The 16,635-nt window shown below is 53.9% G+C and overlaps 3 protein-coding genes across 3 annotated transcripts; 1 reads left to right on the plus strand and 2 right to left on the minus strand.

The window, feature by feature from the left end:
* Positions 1-520: 520 nt before the first annotated feature.
* NCS57_00551500 (Protein transport protein SEC24) lies at positions 521-3,478 on the minus strand (the record flags this gene model as incomplete). The annotated part of the gene is made up of 3 exons (XM_053055434.1): positions 521-532; positions 593-2,806; positions 2,867-3,478. 3 exons carry the CDS (start codon positions 3,476-3,478, stop codon positions 521-523), a joined length of 2,838 nt encoding a protein of 945 aa, XP_052914389.1.
* A 4,386-nt stretch (positions 3,479-7,864) lies between these two features.
* On the plus strand, positions 7,865-8,302 carry NCS57_00551600 (uncharacterized protein; the record flags this gene model as incomplete). Its single annotated transcript, XM_053055435.1, has 3 exons — positions 7,865-7,890; positions 7,949-8,197; positions 8,287-8,302. The coding sequence occupies 3 exons, from the start codon at positions 7,865-7,867 to the stop codon at positions 8,300-8,302; spliced, it is 291 nt and encodes a 96-aa protein (XP_052914390.1).
* Positions 8,303-8,999: 697 nt separating this feature from the next.
* Positions 9,000-11,147, minus strand: NCS57_00551700 (Zn(2)-C6 fungal-type domain-containing protein; the record flags this gene model as incomplete). Its single annotated transcript, XM_053055436.1, has 4 exons — positions 9,000-9,308; positions 9,459-10,226; positions 10,280-10,984; positions 11,088-11,147. 4 exons carry the CDS (start codon positions 11,145-11,147, stop codon positions 9,000-9,002), a joined length of 1,842 nt encoding a protein of 613 aa, XP_052914391.1.
* Positions 11,148-16,635: the final 5,488 nt, after the last annotated feature.

Raw genomic sequence — 16,635 nt, forward strand, 5'->3', positions numbered from 1 at the left:
CATGGTTTGCCCCAAGAATCCGGGCGGCCCTCTGGCCTCTCAGTTTGTCTGGGTCCCCTTCTTGGAATGCTAGGCTTCTAAAAATACTCTGCATCAATCGTGCATTCCAGCTTCCGGCCTTGAATGGCTCTGGGCTTTCTTGGCCTGTCCAAGGTAGTCTGGGACACGTGCATTGACTGGGTGAGCTTGATTGTTGCTGTCCCACGTCGTATTTCCATATTTGAACCAACTACCATGCTCCATCATCATGCACCAGTTTCATGGCATGACTCTGCAACTAGCTTCAACTTCACCTCCAGTGCAGTAATTCACAGTCATCGCATACGTTGCGCACAAAAGAATCCATTCTCTAATAGACATCCATGATTCGTTCCCCCTTCTCTCTGTTGCTCAAGCAGCCAGCCATCCCCAAGACCCCGACTCCCAACTTCCCAACATGAATCCCTCCTCATCTCGGTATTACAAGGACTGCTCCAACCCATCTGTCCGTCTACAGGGGTATGACTTTGACCCGGTTGATTTACTGAACAACCTGCACGCATTGTGGTTAGCTTTCAGTCTGCCCATCTTATAGTCCTTGTCACCAACTCACCTTTTCTCTCAACATGCCCAGCCACTGCGCTGCGCTCACTCCCTGGTCGGCTCGGTCCTCCACAAGCAGCGTCTGGGCCCATATCTTCAGACTGGGTTCTCCATCCTCCCGCACAATGTAGAGGTGGGGCAGCGTGATGCTGCCGACACCCAGTGACTTGTGATCCCGGCTCTTCTGGATCACAGCCCGCACGCGCTCGTTGAAATCGCTATCCAGTTCTGGCACGCGACCCTTGCCGACCTGGAGCTGGCTTCGATCTTCCACTCCAAACACATCCTGAACCAGCTGTGGCACCGCGTCTCGGCCGACCCACAGGAACTGGGTCTGCCCATCGTCGATCAGGTACAAACCGTAAGGGACAAGTCGTTCTGATGACAGGTTCTGCGCAGGAGGGAGCACAATCTGGCCAGTCTGCTCGTCGGGTGTTCCTGCATTCTCTGGCATGTCGTGTAGAGAGTACAGTCGAGGGTAAATGCTTCGCATCAGAAGAGGCACAGGAAGTGTTGACAGGAGGCAGAGGGCCGCCGACCTGATGTCGGAGGGGATCTGGGATGACTTGCGAAGACCCACGTTCTTGATCAGACCAAGGAACAGAAGGGGAAGGCCACGCAGGTTGGCAGGGAACTGCAGACCGCCGCCCATGCTGCCTCCTGCGAGCTCCTTCTTGAACGTCTGCAGAAGCTCTGTGATCTTGCTCTGCAGAGCATCTCGGGCAGCATCAAGACCGCTCGAGAGTGCTCGCTCAACCGCCTTATGGCTGAAGTAGGTGGTGATGGCACACTGATCAGCAGAGGCATACATATCCGAGAGGTTTGTTGTTGTAGGGAGAGCCAGAGTCATGACACGAATGCGGCGCTCGCCATTGCATGTTGTGTGCAGGACGGCAGCTTGGAGACAGATGACGTTCTTGGTGAGGTTCTCGTCAATCGCCACCTCAACCACGTAGCACTGGTCGCGAGGGAAGGCAGGGAAAGCGCAGAGATCAGAGCTTCGGTTGAAAAAGTTGCCGTAGAAGGTGTTCATCCGCAGACCGCTGGTGGCACGGACTCGGAGAACAGCCTCCAGACCAATCTCGGATGACAGGTAGTCACTGAACTCTGAGGCAAACTTGAGAGCATCCTCAGGTCGTGAGCCATGCCAGCCAGGGTAGAACCAGGTCTGGCCACCAGTGTATCGGGGAAGGTTGCTCAGAGAAGCAACATCCTGGTATTGGGAGGAGAAGAGGAACATGTCGATGGACACCTGGCTCTTTGAACACTCCACAGCGAAGCTCTTGTAGAAGCTGTTAGCAGTCTGCAGGAGACCGCCCTCCTTGGATGTACCAAGCAACTTCTTATCCTCTCGCATCTCAAGCTTGCCGACGCCCATGTTGGGAAGAGACGCGCTCAGGACGACAATCTTACCACCAAGGGTTGAGATGAGCTTGTGAGCAGCGCGGAGGGCGGATCCCATACACGAGCCGTTGCTCTGGTTGTTCTGGAACATATCGGGCAACTTCTGCAGGAACCTCTCAACACTCTGGCGACTCTCTGTCAGGGGAACCAGGAGGTCGGTGGGGATAGGGAGGAAGGGCTCATCGAGGTCGCTGACGACCAGCATGCTGGGCTCGGCATTCTCGTCAGAGTCCTTGGGAACCGAGAAGTAGTGGAGGCTAGAATCGACAGCCAAGAAACCCAGGCGCGTGCGGCGATCGGCATTTGGTATCCTGTTTAGGCTGTCCAAGATGGTTCGGGCCGCGGTGGCCAGGAGGCCGGTCGAAACGGCAGCGTAGCTGACATCGAAGCAGAACAGGTAGATGAGAGGCTGGGGTGGGCGAACCATGTACTCCTGAGGCGCAACGAACTCGACGACAGCGTGGTTCAGCTCGGGTCGCTGCCATCGGTCAACAGCCTGCTGGGCAGCAGCATCCCAATCGAAAGCCTGGGGGACGTCGTTGGTGAGGTTACACATGTTACACCTCCAGCGGTGACCCTGGTCCAAAAAGGTGACATAAGGATTGATATATGTTCTGCATCGTCGGCAGCGCGAGATGACCTGATCCTGAACAATGGGTACGGGGTCCTCGTCGTCGTGAAGAGATCCATAAGGCTGGATAACAAGAGCGAGGGGCAGCTTGGACTTCTTGAGGAGAGAGTGGGTGGTGGGAACAGCGTTGAGCGTAGATCGGAAGTATCGCGGGGAGCAGTTGGCGTCGGGAGATGGGGTCACGCTCGTCTAGTGCACGCAGGTTAGCCGCTAGGTTCATTATCCCGCCGCAATAGTTTGCCCACTTACGTTAGGGGGGAGAACGATCGGGGGCGGAGGAAGGTCGAGCTCCGAGACATTGAAGGGCTGGCTGAGGAGATCGGTAGGGTAGAGCTGGTTGAGAACAGCAGGGCGAGCCTGCTGGGCGGACTGTTGTTGTTGAGGCTGTCCTCCAACGCTCATGTTGCCCATACCCTGGGTGATACCACCGATACCAGGCGCAGGCTGACCAGCGCCGGGTGCTGGATAGCCTTGATCGGGAGCTTGATAACCGTACTGAGGAGCCTGAGCGGCGGGTTGCTGTGCTCCATAGCTTGGGTAGCCCTGGGGAGCGGCAGCTTGAGGCTCGGCTTGGTAACCTCCATAACCAGGAGCGGCCTGAGCAGCAGGAGCGCCGTATTGTTGGGGAGCGCTCTGGGTTTGGCTACCGGCGACGGCGTTGGCGCCAGTGCCAACCTCGAATGCCTGGGCCGCATATCCTCGCTTCTTCTTCTTGTGGTGGGCGGCTTCGTGCTGCTGCGGCTGCTGGGCGGCGGCTTGGTCTTCATAGCCTTGTTGAGGCTGCTGTTCTTCGGCGGCGTATTGGCCATACTGCTGGCCTGCGTAGCCGCCGAAGCCATCGCCAGGAGGAGGCATCGACATGATTGAGCGGCGAAGGGAGCTGCGGCGCACCCGAGGTATGAAGGGATCGGTCAATCGGTGGGTGGGAGGTCGGTTGGGAAGGAGCTGCTGTGCACTAGGTCTCCAGCAGATATGAATACGAGGATGAGAGATCAAGGCGATAGGGACTCCAGAGCCAGATGTCCCAGTCGAGGGTGTGGTGTTGGACTGGGAAGGATGGAGATGAAGACGGTTGATGAGCTCAGAGCTGGGATAGTCTGGCCTCTTCCAGGTGCGGATTGGACACCGCCACAGAACGCCAAGGAACCTGCCAAGAGGAGGGGCGGTTTGCGGTTGGTGCCTGAGCCACGCTATCAGATGCCACAGAAGACGAGGCCAAAAGGACAGCAAGATCGAAAGGACAGATTCCATCTGACGAAGTGACTCATTTTCAAGGATATTTTAGTGTCTAGAGCTTTTGAGTCATTATTGCAGGCAGCAACATATGAGATTTAGACACGTCCGTCACAATCATGGAGCTGTTGGATTGAAGCTTGGAGAGGCGATTGAGCGGTGGTGTGGCTGGGTCGCAGCTTTGAGAGGTACCAGCCACAAAACAGTGAACCCAAGCGGGACTTCGACGAGTTCGAGGACACAGGAAAAACACCAACTTCTGTCTACATTGTACTTGCACCTTCAATCATTTATCAAAACATAATCTAAGCTTAACCCCGACTTTGCAAAACTTATGACTCTATTTTATGAAAATTTGAGTTTAATTCTTCAGCTCCTTACCGTTTACTTATCTAATTTGTAGTAATCATCTGCCACCCGTGTGGGGTGCATTGTCCCTCGAGTCAACATTTGATGCATTCGCGAAGCAAACATGACCCGATAATGTTGAACATCGCTAACTGGTGACGGGAATGATTCATTATCCCGAATCCTCAGTATATTTTGTCTGCAGTGGCAATTCATTTAGCTGATCAAATGCCAGAGCCCTCCACGTGCCTATTGCCTCCAGTCTCTGGATCAGGATGACAATGGGGCCTGTCCTTGTTGGCGTAGTTTTTACGATTAGATGGCGTGCAGAAAGGAATACCAGAGTCTCCAGGCGTGTTCTGGTTTTGATCTTGGCTTCATCATGTACATCAACATCAAGGCATGTATGTGTGAACACTACATACACACCCGGTCCCAGCTCACTCCTACATCGCCAGCGAGCTGGGGAAAACTGGCCATGGACGGGTTTTATCATGCACCTGGTTTGGTACCTACACAACAACCCAGCTTATTTGGGCGAGGTAATGAGGGTATCTTACCTTGATTACTTTCAGATGGCAACCCGAATCCCGGACCTTGGTCTCATTAACATTCCAACAGTTCGGAGGGTGTTTAAACGACTGTGATATATCACTACTATTCTCTCTTCGCTTATGAGAGCGTAGGAAACTTATGGAGACTGTAAAATGAAGAAGGTGTCGAGGAAGATATCCTTCAACGGGTCCTAGAGTAGGTGTCGGGAACTGACATGAGAGCATGACAAGAGAGTCGTAGGACTGGACTCGAACCAGGAAAAGATAGAAGAGGAGAGCGAGAGAGAATAAGTGGGGCTTTCCCAGCCTAGCGTGTAGCAGACGCACGGCATTACGCATGCTAATGCTCCGCCATCTGATGAGCGATCATCTTTAACTCAAGTGCTCTCGCCGGGTTGTATTCTTTCACTTCGAATACGACTCAAAGTCGATGGGCCATCTGCATAATATGGCCCTTTCCCATCCCAGACTCAGGCACCCAGACCACCATTTGCATCAATTATCAGTTTTCATCTCGCAATTATTCGACTCCCACGCGGTATTGAGCCGGTATGGTTGCGACGGTGGAGGCGGGAATCGGCCAGGCCAGGGGTAGACATGGTGGTTTGAGATGGTGGTTTGATTGTGTTGAAGTAGCTTCAGGTTCATCTAAGAGAAGCCTCTCTTATATAAAGACCCGATCTCCATACCTAGGTATCCATTCTACTTGTCGTACCTAAATTCTGGATATGTCTTAGTCATTGGAAGAGCTAGCTATAAATGTTGTGTCCTTCTGTATGTCAGGAACGGACGAGACTCTTTTATCTCATGGGAGATCTTTTGATGGAACGTGCTGTGGCCGAAGCTGCCTACATTCACAGGGAGCTTGGGTCTCGGGCAGTGCGTGACATCTGTGGCTGGCTTTGAGATCCATGCTATCCAGATGGAAGAATATGGGCTTCGCGTTCCTTGACAGCCTGGATTTGAGATGTAAAATTGAGATACTATTTTGAGAGAACATCAATCAACCTCAACAGAGCTATGACAGGGTGACAAGGCCTTAGGGCGCAGAGGATACTCATGGGGTAGACGCCTTCTCGTTCAAAGCGCTGCAGGATTTCGAGTCGATCGTCTCCGTACACCATGAATTTGTCCCCTGGCTTTGACACAGCCGTATATAGACGGCGGGACGAAAGTGCAAGGGGTACGCTATCCACCGGTCCGAGGAAATTGTAGATCCTAAGGAGCACATCGTCTGAGAGATCGAAAAGACTCCACTGCCTCTTTTCAACTTTAGAGTGCCTACTCTTAAGCGTTCGCAGCCTGCCGAGTAGTGCGGTATGGATGCCCATCCGATGTCTTGTTCCTGGTCGGAGCGTAGATTTCGTCAAGAGTTCTGTGATAATGGCCAGCTTTCAAAGAATAAATGATCGATCGAACCATGGATTGGATAGACTCTTCATACCTGGGCAGATTGGAGATGTAGATGTACGAGTGGATTGGTAGAGGTATGGCGGCTCAGTCTGAGGATTAGAGCAATACAGTAGAGACAGCACATTAGTCGGGAAGGGGAAGAGCCTCAAATAAATGCGCACTCTGGTTCGGTAAATGAATATAGCCTTTCGTCCTGCTGCAGAAGAGTGATCACGCGTCTCATGCGGACGACACTATATCGAGGAAGGCTCTCAACAAAAAGCGAAGCAGGTGAAACAGTCCCGAGTCGAGATTTCGTGGAGACACCGATATGAGGGCATTCACAATACTATATTGGACTGTAGCGAGGAACCCTGCGTCGAGACATGCCGTGGTGCTAGACTCTACCCACCCTATTCGAGGTTGATATCTAGACGATAGAGCCTATACTCAGCACTGCCTCAGCTCAAGCTGAGCTGTGTTGAGTTTGGAAACGAACCTTGTCTCCTTTCTACCCGAGTTCAATATGTCATGTGTTCAATTGAAAAGTGACCATGTTGACCATGACAGATATGAGCTAAACGCTCGAGGCCCATGACCGACAGCTGCATAACATGCAAGCTGCACAAGCGCAGCACAGCACAGCCACCTGTACTACGCACCAACCAAAGCGAACGGCGAGTGTTCGAGATCTCGGCCATGGTGAGACTTTGGCTGAAAGAGTCAACAGCCACCAAAACAAAGTCGAGGCCGTGTCTCTAAAGGCTTCCCCGTGATGCTTCTCCCCTAGGGTGCCACGAGGTTGGACGACAAGCAAGAAAGAGGGGAACAAGACAAGACATCCATTTCCGGATCCGTCCAGACAAATTACCATCTCATCCCATCTTCTAGGCGAGGCACAGCCCCCCTCCCATGGATGGATCGCACGGCACCCGTCGCTGCGGGCCGAGTGGCTTAGCCGGCAAATCCATCCAGGAGGGCTGAAGGAAACACCTTCCACCGCGGTTTCGCATTGAATCTGCAAGTGGTTTAATGAGCATCGATGGTGACATGAAGCCACTGAACATGAAGCTTCACATTGTGATTAAGAATCATGTCTCGTCTTTGAACGGGCTCAATTCTATCACCTATTCACATCTTTTCAACCCCATCATGGTTCCTCCCAGTCCTCGAGTATTCTGTCAATCATCTCAAATTCCAAGGTTCCATTCGACGGATCGTAACATCAACAGGGCCATTAACCCCCTACGTTCTAGCGCATCGCCCACTAAGGTTACAGGTGGGTAGCCCCCCCGAGCTGATGGAGGGGAGGAGCTGGAGCCGCCCCTTGTCCTCGGCAGGACTTGGCCAGAACCGGACCCTTTTTTCATCACGAACGGCCAAGGGAAGGTACGCGCAGGACAGGGCAGTACAACTACCACATGCTTCTCCATCCCTTCCCTTCCCCTTCAGCTCCCCTCCCCTCAAGCCCTCTTTTTTCTTTCCTCCCCCCATCTTCTGCGCAACCCCTTTCGGCGGCCTCTTTTCTTCTTGCAAACAATAAACCTCGTCTCTTCACCGCGTTGATCGCTGCGACGACTACTCTTCTCCTCCTCCCTCTCGACGACTTTTAATCACACGGTTTCGATTTCTCTCTTTGACGAAGCTTGGACTTTGCGACGATCACGAAGCGCGAAAAAAAAAAAGAAAGCTACACTCTCCACCCAAAGAATTCGCAAACATGGCCAAGCAACCCTCAACCCTCAGGTACGCCACCCTGTCCTACTCTCTTCCCAGTCGCGATCGCGCTGACCCCCTTTCGCAGCCAGGTCCTCCCCCTCCTTATTGTCTTCGCCCTCCTGGGCGTCGGCGGTTGGGTCGGCTACCAGGTCTACATCAGCGTCGCCAAGATGCAGGACGCTGCGTCGGAACGCATGGGCAAGAAGAACGTCGTCTTCACAAAGGACGGCGTCAAGGTCGGGGTCAAGCAGATCAAGACGGAGAACTACGTCGACGCCACCCAGAGCTGGGTCGTCAAGGCCTGGAATCTGGGCACCACCAAGGACGATCAGAGGTGCGCCGAACCGGGCTGCTGGGACCGAGACCTGTCCGCATGCGGAGGGTGGTCTACTTTTTTGAGTTTTTGGCTGACACCATGAACAGTAAGAAGCAAAAGTGAGGGTCCATCGTTTTATACCACTTATACCATTTCCGCCGACGATGCGAATATTCCAGACGAAAATCACGGCATCTCGCTCCAACACAGTAACGACGGGGATTCAATGGATGTCAAGGGACAGTTCCGGCAATCTAATCTGTCAGATATCCGAGCACGGGACTAATACGACGGACGGTGGAGTCGTTTGGGAATAACTACAAATGCTTTTTAACACATCGGGTGCTGGGCTTCGTCCCGCGGTTTTTTGTTCGATATGCTTTTTTTCACATGTACAATCATGGCCGGCCGAGAATCGACAACAGTACATTTGACGACCGTTTTGACGATTCATGTGCCCGAATTATACACCCCAGCCGAGTGTCTCGAGCTACCTACGTCATGCCTCTAACGGTCATGGGGTATTACAACATCAACGTGCAAGACGAATCGGTATGAAGAAGGGGGATCATTTTTGAACACCAATACCCAAACGCAACACGGCCAGAATGCCGTGCGAAAACTCCCTTACTTTCCCCGCCAAGTCCTTGCTCGCTCCAGCCCAAAGCTTCCTTCAAAGTCGTCTCTTGAAACTAGATGCCAATGACTATACATGTCTGTCACGATTGTGAATAATCAGCAACAGCAACTGGGAGGTCCAACATGATCTGGACTAGACAATACTGTTGTCAAAGACCAGGATCAGCCAGCAGAACTCAGATTACTGTTGACGCGGTGCGGATGAACCACCCCTCAGTGCTGCACCACTCTTCAAGTGCAGGAACCCGTCGGCCACCGTCTCGTCAAGCTTATCCAAGCTCCCCATGGCCTTTGTAAGCAGTTCTGTCTTCTCCCGCTCCACCTGCTCCTTGTGCATCGCCTCGCGCTGCTGGATGGGGTTCATCGAATACCCAGCCGAGGGCGGGGCCGACCTCGCCGATAGCAGCTTCTCAAAGTTGTGCGCCATTGGGTAGGGGTTAGCCATTAGACCATCCCGGCGGATGAGCATGGATGGGACACGCAGGTTGAGCTAGGGAGTTGCCGAACTTGTCAGCCCTGAAGTTCAGACAAAAAAGTAAAGACAAAAAAGAAAATACGCCGAAGATAGGGCGGAAAGAAGAAATATGGAAAGGAAAAAACAAAGTTCTGAGGTTAAAAAGGATCGACGAGGGTCTCTTACCTGATTGAGAATGTTGGCATATCTCACTCCGAGCTGATTGCCAATGAACTGTAGCCGACCCTTGACCCATGCCCTCTGAGCGTCGGTCGTGTAGTCCTGACCCTGGACGCATGTCAGGGGCCATGTAAGGAAGTATCCGGGCAACCCCTTGAGGGCATCCTCCTCTCCGCAGCCAAACGCAGATAGGTTGGCCCGCTCGAGGAGCTCCTTGCGCTTGGAGAACCAACCGAGCTGGTAGGGGACCGAAGCGATGATGTCCGTGATCATGTCGACACATGCCCTGGCCGCTGTCGCGTACTCGGGCGTCGTTCGATAATCCACGGGCGAGCATACCCACGCGGCACAGCGCACGATCAGCGATGCCAGGATAATCCGGGAGCATCGCATAAGATTCCAAACGCTGACGACCCACAGGTCTTGGTACGCGTCCACTCGCCCCGGGAACACCTCTGCCAGGGCATAGTTGCCGTTAGGGACATGATCCTCCCAAGCAACAGCCTTGAATCTGAAGTACTCAGGAAGCTCGTTGATCCAGTTGACATGGTGCTGATCCAGAGTCTGGCAGCGCCGGATCATGTCTAGTAGTAGCTCCACGTTCTCGGGGCTCCGAGACAGGGTTGTCATCAAGCGGTTGACCTCGGCCCTGAGCTCTGCTGTCCGAATGTTGAGTCGCTGGCACTCGGCTCCGTATCGGTTCTTGATGCCGTCTGTGATCCACCACTCGACGCCCATGATAGGAGCCTTGCCTGTGCTCAATGTGTGGATAATCTAGGGGCTGGTTAGCAACCTTTCAAAGAGGGGGCGATAAGCATCCAAGTTACCATTTGCGTCCTTGTGGCTACAAAAAGTGCCAACCCTGTCTTGGTTCGGGACTGCTTCTTGTCTCTGGCCTTGACCAGCTGAATGGCTCCTTCGATGTGAGAGCCCCATGCCAGCATGCCCAACTGCTTCGCGGTAATATTCTCAAACAGCCCCAGCAAGAGAACGGCGGCCAGGGTGGAATCCTCCTTGCGTGCCTCGGGGTCTTTCAGGGCGGTGAATGTGGCGGCGAGGGCTTTGGTGTAATGACCGAGAGCTTCGCTCTCGAAATTGCTCCCAGGTCCTACGCGGTTTCCGAGAGAGGCGACGGCGCAGGCGTCAAATGCCAGCTTGAAATGAGGAGCGGGCTTCTCAGCCTTGAGTAGCGGAACAACAAACTCCATCCATCCTCGGGTGCTGTCGTGGGAAGGGAGAAGAACAAAGTTGGACAAGAAGTGACACGTAGCCTGCTGGTCCACGGGGAGCTGAAGTGTGGTTATGATGGACTGGTCAGGATTCGGCTTGGTGGTGGTCGAGGTTTTGGGGGCATCCCGAGAACTGGTGGCCTTGCCCTGCTTTTGAGCCATGGCCTTCTTGTTGGCCTTTCGAGCCCGCCTCTCGGTGGCTTGGGTCTCATTGCGGAAGACGAGATCGAACTCATCTTTGTAGCCCGGGCATTGTCTCCTCGATTTGGCGCATTGGTTGCAGGTCGGTTTCGTCTCATCGCACTGTGGGGGGGTGAGTCGGTGCATCAGAGGAGCCTCCAGGAGGATGGCGAGGGTTGGGTCAAGCAAACATTGTCTGCTGAGGAGCGGCAAGGACCAAACATACCTTGATTCTACGGGCCCTGCACATCTGGCAGCCCCTCGAGGGCTTGCCGCAATAAACCATGGCGAGAGATGGTGATGAGGACCGAGGCGCGGCCCAAAAAGAGATCACGACAGAGTTGGCAGAGGTGCTGAAAGATGCAAAGATGGCGATAGAGGAGGGGCGGGATCGAAGTCGGTTACTGTGAAAGGACTGGCTGTCCCACGGCCTCCTGGGAGGACAGAGTAGACGAGAACCACGGGGATTGGCGTACGAAGACGCGAGGTTGCATACGGGGTCAAAGAGAGCGAGGTCCCTCACAGGAAAGACGGCCAGCCGTGAGTTGGTTCAAGTAGCGAGATTGATTGATACTGCGATGGCGGCCGACAGTTGCAGCACGAGCCGACTGATCGTCGTCGTCGTCAGCGCCAAAGAGGCTGAGGTAGAAGTCGAGTCAGTCTAGAAAATGAGCGGGAGCTTCGGCTGTCAGAGACGAAGGATAACAACTTGACACAAACGCTGACTCGCAAGTGGCTTCAGAAGCCCAGATGGGAGTTTGTTGCGATGGTATCAAGGAGTTGTTTCAGTATATAAGTAGGAGAGTGGCCCTAATAACGAGAGTAGACAAGAGGAAGGGGAAGCAGAGATGTCCAGGCACTTTAACACAAGAGGAGCGACGACGATGGATATGTTTGCTTCGCCTTACACGGACTGGGGGCTAGACAGACGACAGCGAGTTCGTGGTGGAACCTAGAGTGGGAGAGGAGGGGAGGACAAGGGGGCGGAGGTGATGACAGTGATGAGACAGGCCAAGGTTGTGAGAGTTGAGTTTGCTGATCCGTCAATGGCAGTCGTCGTGTGCCTCTCTGTGTCGTGCTGTGCCGTGTGGTGTGCGAGCGAATGCCGAGAGCGAGTGCCCGAGAGGAACAAGAATTGCTTTTTCCTTCTTGTCACGTCTTGAAGGATGCTAGGCGAGGCGAAGGATATGCGATGCGATGCAGCTAGGTGAGGCCCCGCTCTCAACGGTCAACGATGGATGGATGGATCTCAGCGGTTTCCAGGATGAACCAACTCTCCGGCAGAGGGGGAAACGACGAGAAGTAATAGATGTAGGTCTTGGTGAGCAGCAGATGAAGCAGAGAGTTGGTTCGTGTTTGAAGCGAGAGAACGGGAAGCGGGACGTGGGAAACCGTCCCCGTCGTGATGCAACGAGCAAGCCACGAGGCGTCCACTGTCGAAGATGTCTCGTCTTGCCCATCCTGGCCTGGCCTGGGCTCCATCCAGGAGGCTGGGGCTTGGGCGGGCTTGCAGGGGCGTTACAGGCCTGGCAGACCGTTTTGGGTGCCTGGGGGGCCCCTGGTGGAGGGAAACTTGGAACCTATGTCCGTCCAGCTGCTAGTTCCGAGGAGGACCTGTCCCGGTCTCGACACGGTATGCCAAGGGTCTAGTGCACCGTGTTTAGGCTGTGCCTGAGTCGTCGCAGCCTCGGCGATGAGACCTTGGCTCGGCTGATGTAGGTATGGCCAGGCGCATGGGCCACTGATGGGCCGCCGGGATTGCTGGATCCATGACAAGGATAGACGACAGAAGCTCGAGCTCTGGGGATGATGGAGACGATGGATGGACGGACTTGAAAGGAGGCGAGAGACTGCCGGCCGAAGACGGTCGGCTCGGCTGCATGTCGGGTGACGACGCCTTGAAACGTGAGGCTAAAACAGCCCGGACGAGATGCAAGTGATTGCTCGCATTGGCATCTGCAGTTGCTATAGAAGTCAAGTATTGTTGGCAGGAGAAAGTTAGTCGTAAGAGACAACTGCACTAGTTGACCTCCCTGTCGACCTAGAGTCCCAAATAGGAAGTACAGCAGCCTCACAAAAGATCAGTGCTTTTTTGCACAATTCATAACTCGGTCTCTATGACTTCCGACTGATGATACGCACCTTCCCAAGGTGCAGATGGGTATCATGCTTAAAGTCACGGGACTCCTCTATCAAGCTTCCTTTGCATTAGCTTGGCCGACCAGGTCTCCTACCTTTTTCAAACACCGATAGACCACTGTATCGACACAGTGCGAGGCGCTTCCCTCGGCCAGACTTCTCTATTCTGCGACCCTTATCCCCATCCTCCAAGGAACAAGGGACGAGAGAGTCCTCGGGGAACGTGCCTTTCGCGGCTGCGGTCCCGAATCCGCATGACCACGGTGTGTACGATACGGCACATGCTGCATCGACAAAAAGGATTGATTGATTGTCCGGCAGTCGTCCCTGAACCCGGTAGCCAGGCAGACCTGACAGGAAACAAAAGGCACCAGACGAATAACTCAGGGCCGATAGGGCTGGCCCGCTTTCCGGGGTCTCTCGGATGGTGGACCAGGGGCTTTCTTTGTTCCCTCCTTGACATGAGGACATCCCGAACCCAGCATCCGGGCGAGCATCCATCTGGCCTAGTACGCGACGCCTCTTTGTTAGGGTCTACCAAAGTCGCCTGATGGCTGCTTGTTTTGGTAATTGCGGCTAACTGAGTTGAGATATCCAGGGGTTCGACTGTCTCGGTCGTCGACGCCTCGTCGCCGTTGAGGGTTTCACATCATCGATCCGCTCTGTTCCGTTTCTCAGTCTTAGACATTTGTCGACCCTCTAAACCTTTCAGAGCTCTCCAGGTCCGTCTGCCGACCCTATGACACCTTTCCAGGCTTCCCCTCTGCTCCCCATTTGTGGACTAGGGCTGAGGGCACAAGCTTTCCCCATGTCCCATCTACCTCAGACCAACAAACCCCAAGCCCACATTCCTTCAACACTGGACGATAGACTATGCAAACCAACAACGGCCGGACCAGCCATACAAATGCCTGGTTTCCGTCACGCCCGCATGCACTCGCAAGCACATAGCTGGGGCGGTGGCGTGCGTCCATGTTCAAAGCGTGTCTCCCCAGGCAGTCTGGCGTCTCAGTTCAAGACATGCGTCCAACTGCTTGTTGCCCCTGGCATTCCCGCGCCCGCGATCCCCATTCGCACTCCAGAAACGCGGTCTTGGAAGGTTTGTAAGCCTCCATCCACGGCATCTTCCGCCAACATGCCTCCCACGGACATGGACAGCCAGAAGGCGCACTATTTTAGAAACATTTGTGCCTGGTGATCGCCGCCCTCGTTTCGAGCGCTTCGCTGATCTCCACAGGATCCGCCGGAAGGGAAATTAGCATCCCCGCATATTCTCCGAGTTGCGCGTTGCTCAACTGTTCTGGGTCAGGATTTGACGCCAGTGGATGCAGCTCTGGCGTTTCTGTGAAGATCCTGGCTCTGTCATGACTTCTCTCTGAACCCTGCTGCTCTTGTCATGCTCAGTCGCATGAGTCAAGCAATCTCAACTGCACAGTATTCCCTGCCGAGGGCCGGCGGCACGGAGTCAGGCCGCTGACAGGCTGGCCCAGAGTGTGACCGCCCGCTTGCAGGTCACTGGCTGAGGGAGGGCGCTATCGATATTTTGCTTCAATATCGAGACGACGCATTTCTCACCCGCCAAACTCGTGCGCCTCGTGATAATCATTTACTAGAGGCAACAACAAGAAGCAACCGCTTCAAGTAGAAGAATTGGCGGTTATCAGTAGGCACGACAATGCTTCCAGGTGCTAGTACTTGCCGATCATGCCTCAGCCCTTGGCATTGAAAATTGCTCCTCAACCACCGAGCCATTGAGCAAACGGCAAAGGTTTTGTGATTTGATAACCAAACCCATAAGCGGCAGATTGGGTCTACGCCCTTGAAATGGGCACGAGCCGATTTGTCGATCAGCAGGGCTTTGTTCACTGGGTCTCAACGGTGACACTCCTCGCTGACATCCCAACACCACCTTGCAATTCCAAGCTAATCCATGCACTTACTGCCTTCGACGAGACGCTGCTTGAAGATCCCAGCGTCACTTATCCGTAAATCCGGACCCAGACAGCCAGTTTGACGGGCACCAAATGTCACAACTGACAAGCAATGGATCTCGATGATATATCACAGACATGTTGCTTTGGCCACAGATGGATCTGACTGAGCCGCCAATGCCTCGAGGCCCGTTCCGACTAGACGGCGTGTTTACGATACAACGCCAAAGGGCCGAGCTCTTCATCTTGGCTTCCAAGCTACCGCCCCAAAGGGGCTTCCCAATTCTGTACCCACCTATACGCGACTGATTCCCGCCCTGCAGCACCTTTGTAACGGTGCTAAGGCTGCTACGAGTCATAGGAACCCTGACAATATCTAGTTCTTTATGCTTATCAAGTCAGGAGGCAGCGTCAAGGTGCAGGAGTCCAGAGACCTCGTAGATCGTGGATGGCCTCTTTTGGGTTACTCGTACTCGGACGCCAAAAATCACCTGATGATCGACTCGACTGGGATCCTATTCGACACAAGAGACTGCTCGATGGCGGCAACGGCGTCTGTGGCTCGGTCCTCGGATCCCTCGGTGCCAGGGCCGTGGGGGACTATCTACTCGGCAGTGCTATCGATGCCGAGCGCGAGCAGTCTTTTGTTGGGGCGCTGACGCGATCAAGGTGAGGTCTGTTCGTGCCAGTGGGAGATGGTAGGCCTCGCAGGGGATGGTCATCTCAGCTCCTGGTCTGCACTGTCACCCTCCTTATGCATCCTTCATTCAGAGCATTTCGCACTTGAAGGTTGCCTCAGGTAACATTATGATAACGGATGTTTACGATATTTTCTACGAGTTGAACTGCCGTCAAGAGTTGCATCTCCTAGTTAGGCATCCTTGTGGAGTTACGCAAGATGATCTCGATCTGGTGAGGTTTCCGTACGGGGCTCACTCTACACTGCCCACTCTTGGGGGCTGGCGTCGACCAGGTAATACAGTGACCTCCGCGCTGAGGTAACAACAGACGAAACGATACCTCCTGAGAACTTCATGAATGCTCTGCCCCTTTCAAGCTCACCAGTCGGGCTTGACAACGCCCGGACGAGTTGGGCTGCGGCGTCTCCCAGGCTTCTCTCCAAACCGCGTCGCGTTTGACAACCGAATGGCCCCTTGGTCTGCCTGCGATAGTGCTTCTCACAACCGCGTATACCAATCACAAACGCATACACGGTGGTATTCGCTATCGTACCAAGGATCCAGCTGTTGCTCGCTCCAGTTGCTCAATATTGAAGCCATGGAGGAGGCAGCTGGGGCGTGACGGCATAGCGACAAGGGTCTCATGTGGAGAGATAAGAAGATTTCCAGTCCTGTCGAAGTGACATTTGGGAACTGATAAAGCATCTAAGTTAGTGTATTCCGTCTTTACACTTCGACATAGGGAAGTGTCCGAAGCCCAACGAGTGTTTCATTTTCCTCTCAACACACTCACTGATGGTCATAGTATTCGATACCCAATCTCTGTGTACGAGTGCTTCCATATCGAGAATTGATACAACTTGAAGCAGAGTCATAGAAGACAACCGGCTCGACACTGAGGGTGCAAGACAATAGCCATCTTACTTTCCGGTCGTCCACTGCCAGCTCCAAGCACAACCTCCCAGAGTATCTCCAGACCATGGAATATACCAGAAACAAATCTAATATCCAGATCATGTTCCGG

Source organism: Fusarium keratoplasticum, chromosome 4 (genome assembly GCF_025433545.1).
Source record: "Fusarium keratoplasticum isolate Fu6.1 chromosome 4, whole genome shotgun sequence".
NCBI classification, from domain to species: domain Eukaryota; kingdom Fungi; phylum Ascomycota; class Sordariomycetes; order Hypocreales; family Nectriaceae; genus Fusarium; species Fusarium keratoplasticum.